A 2,840-nucleotide genomic window follows, 5' to 3' on the forward strand; every position below is an offset into this window, starting at 1 on the left:
CATGGTTCATCATGTTAGAACTAGAATGAAACCTGTGTTACTCTAATCTGGCTCCATATTACCAAAGCTAAAATGATTAATAGCTAATCATTGGGCAAACTGGAAGTAGATAGAAAGTCTCTGGGCTTTTGAGCTGTGGACATTTCTCACTGGCCATTAGTGAGATAGACAGACTTTGACCTCAGCAGCCCCTGTTTTTTGAAGCAAACCCTTGTTCCTACCCACAAAGTGCCCTCTTTTTTTACCCATGGCATAATGCTTACAACCACATCCCCTCTGCTTTCTGCTCCTCAACAGAGCTAGAGTTCTTACCCACATTCCAGTATCTTTTTTCTCTATTCATTTCTCCCCAAAACCAAACCAAAATAACCCCTATGTTTCATAGCAAATTGTCCTGTTGGAAAGTTACATATATATTATTTGATTTAAATAATAAAGTGTTAAAGTTCATTATGTTGCACTTCTAGACATGCTTTCATTTAGCAAGTAAATAATATTTTTCCTGTTTATTTCCTGTAACATAATGCACCTGATTATAAACATAGTTAATAGATAATTTATATAAACACACACACACACACACAGACACACACAAATTTTACACATAAGCAATTTCTTCTTTCCTACCTGACTTCTCATTTCCACTAATATGTCTGCTTCAGGGCCAACTCTTTATAGAGATTTCCCTAACCATCTGTAATAACTCCTTGTTGACAACTCAATATTACAGTATTCCATAACATTAAGAGTTTGATGAGACCCTAAGAAGTTTGTCAGTTTTGATCAGTTATTTTAGACTTTATACAAAGTGCTCTAAGAGCTCATTAGATTTTAAACTTAAAAGTGACATGATGTGATTTACAATAAAGGAATTGCCCTGCCTGTTGTAGGGGTGAATTCTGCTGAGGCAGAATCAGCAAAGATAAAATGGGCAGAGGCACTTCCGTGGTTACCGTGAGACTCATGATGTCCTTTGGCATTGGTTTGAGTTTTGGGCTTGAACAAATCATGGCTGGTGACACTGCTAACCAATATGGGGGTGAATCAGGGAGATGCAGATCTTCTTGGGGTGACACTGCTAACCAATATGGGGGCGAATCAGGGAGATGCAGATCTTCTTTGGGGTTTGGAAATGAGTGTCTATGTTGACCACAATAAGTTCATGGTACTAGACATTTGAGTGAATGCCTGAGATAAGTAGTTTCTGAACCTTAGAAGAAAGGCCAAAGTCAGAAATATCCATTTGAGAATAATTAGAGCAGAGTTTCTATTTAAACAGGTCAGGATGAGATTACCTAGAGTGTAGAGGAGGCAAGAAGACCCCGGTGTAAGCTGTATGCAATGCACAAAGATTTACCCTTCAACCAGAGGAGTGAAAGTAAATGGGAAGGAGTTGCACTAGTTGGTTAGAAGAAGGAGGCAAATAAAGAAAAAAATATATAACAGGGTACCATGAAAGCAAGGCCATTTGCACGTGGTTACCAAAGAGAGAGGCAGAGAGTCCAGTGGTCTGTGCCATGCTAACCAGGAGAGCAACATTCGCATGGTTAACAGCAATTCTTCAGGGTTCCCAGATATGTCTGACAGAATTTAAATCCACAACATATTTAATCCAATGGAGATTTTATTCTTTTATTATACTCTGGGCAATCTGGAGATTTTATTATTTTATTATACTCTGGGCAATCTGCCCAGTGTTTACGGATTCTAAGAACATTTAGAAAAGATTTGAATATGAAATGCATTCTAAAGGAAATAAAAGTAATAATGAAAAAGGCTTTTTTTTATATGTACTTTGTGGCTTCAAACACAGGCCACATTCATTTTTCTTCTATGACTAGAAGCAGAACTGTGCATGTAAAATGTATATTCTAAGTTCCTTTGGGCAGGTTGTTTTTATTTTGCTTGAAACTACATCCCCAGCAGGTTCGCAGGACTTAAAGACAGGTTTGTTAAGCTCCTTGGTAAAGATAGCAAGAAAGTTTATTCCAAAGTTACAACAGTAATTTATACCTTTGTTCCATGTTGTATATCACGAACACTGTGGTATGTGTAGAAAGTTGCCGGTTTCTAGAGGATAAACATTATACCTGATACTTCTTTTTACTGTTTACACATTGTTGCTACTAACAGATGAAGTACTTAATAAATATGTATTTGATATACAAGTTTTTGTATACTTGCTATTGTATATTTGATATACAAGCTCTATAGGCTGTTAGTTTTTAAAAAATGACTTCAAAGTTCAGCCAAATGCAGCAGCTACATTTGAAACTCTGGTCATCCAGGATAGGACCCCTGAGATCACTGCAAGTGAAAAATAAAGGTGTACATACTATCAGGTTGGTGGCAGGTGCAATCACATTCCGCCGAGATCCAGGTGTCCATAACTTGTCATCCACCCCACAGGTGCTGTTGGTACTTTCCTCGGGATCATACTTGAAGAGTGCATGTTCCTGTTCTTCCTGATTTGTGGGACCTAATGGTTCAATGAAGTACCTTTGATCTCCCTGACTGAAGTAGCCCCTAAAAAATATAAGAATGCAGGCTTCTTAGAAGTTATTCCTGCATTTCATTTCCAAAGACATGTGGATCACAAAAAGGCATCATTGCCAAACATTTCAAGTTCATGGCAGGAGAATACAGTATGGCAATATAGCTGAAGATACCCTTAGAGATTAACTGTACTCATTTTCTTTCTGAGGAAAGGATCTATTGGGAGAAGTGACTCCTGAAATATCATATTGTTAATTGTTTTGGAACTAACACTACAATGGAAATTTCCTGACTCTATGTTCTTCCCATCCCCATGCTGTGTCTACTGTAAGGTGCACTGAAAA

General features: G+C 37.7%; 1 protein-coding gene across 1 annotated transcript in view; it reads right to left on the bottom strand.

Moving 5' to 3' along the window:
• Positions 1 to 2,840, bottom strand: part of ADAM28 (ADAM metallopeptidase domain 28) — a 40,278-nt gene that overhangs the window by 26,429 nt on the left and 11,009 nt on the right. Inside the window, exons 6-7 of the mRNA XM_004685224.2 lie at positions 2,337 to 2,526; positions 2,014 to 2,070 (exon numbers count right to left, since the gene is read on the bottom strand). Coding sequence (XP_004685281.1) covers positions 2,014 to 2,070; positions 2,337 to 2,526 — 247 coding nt within the window. The remainder of the gene's footprint in view (positions 1 to 2,013; positions 2,071 to 2,336; positions 2,527 to 2,840) is intronic.

This window comes from Condylura cristata, unplaced genomic scaffold (assembly GCF_000260355.1).
Source record: "Condylura cristata isolate star-nosed mole 26May11 unplaced genomic scaffold, ConCri1.0 scaffold00018, whole genome shotgun sequence".
In the NCBI taxonomy this organism is placed as follows: Eukaryota; Metazoa; Chordata; class Mammalia; order Eulipotyphla; family Talpidae; genus Condylura; species Condylura cristata.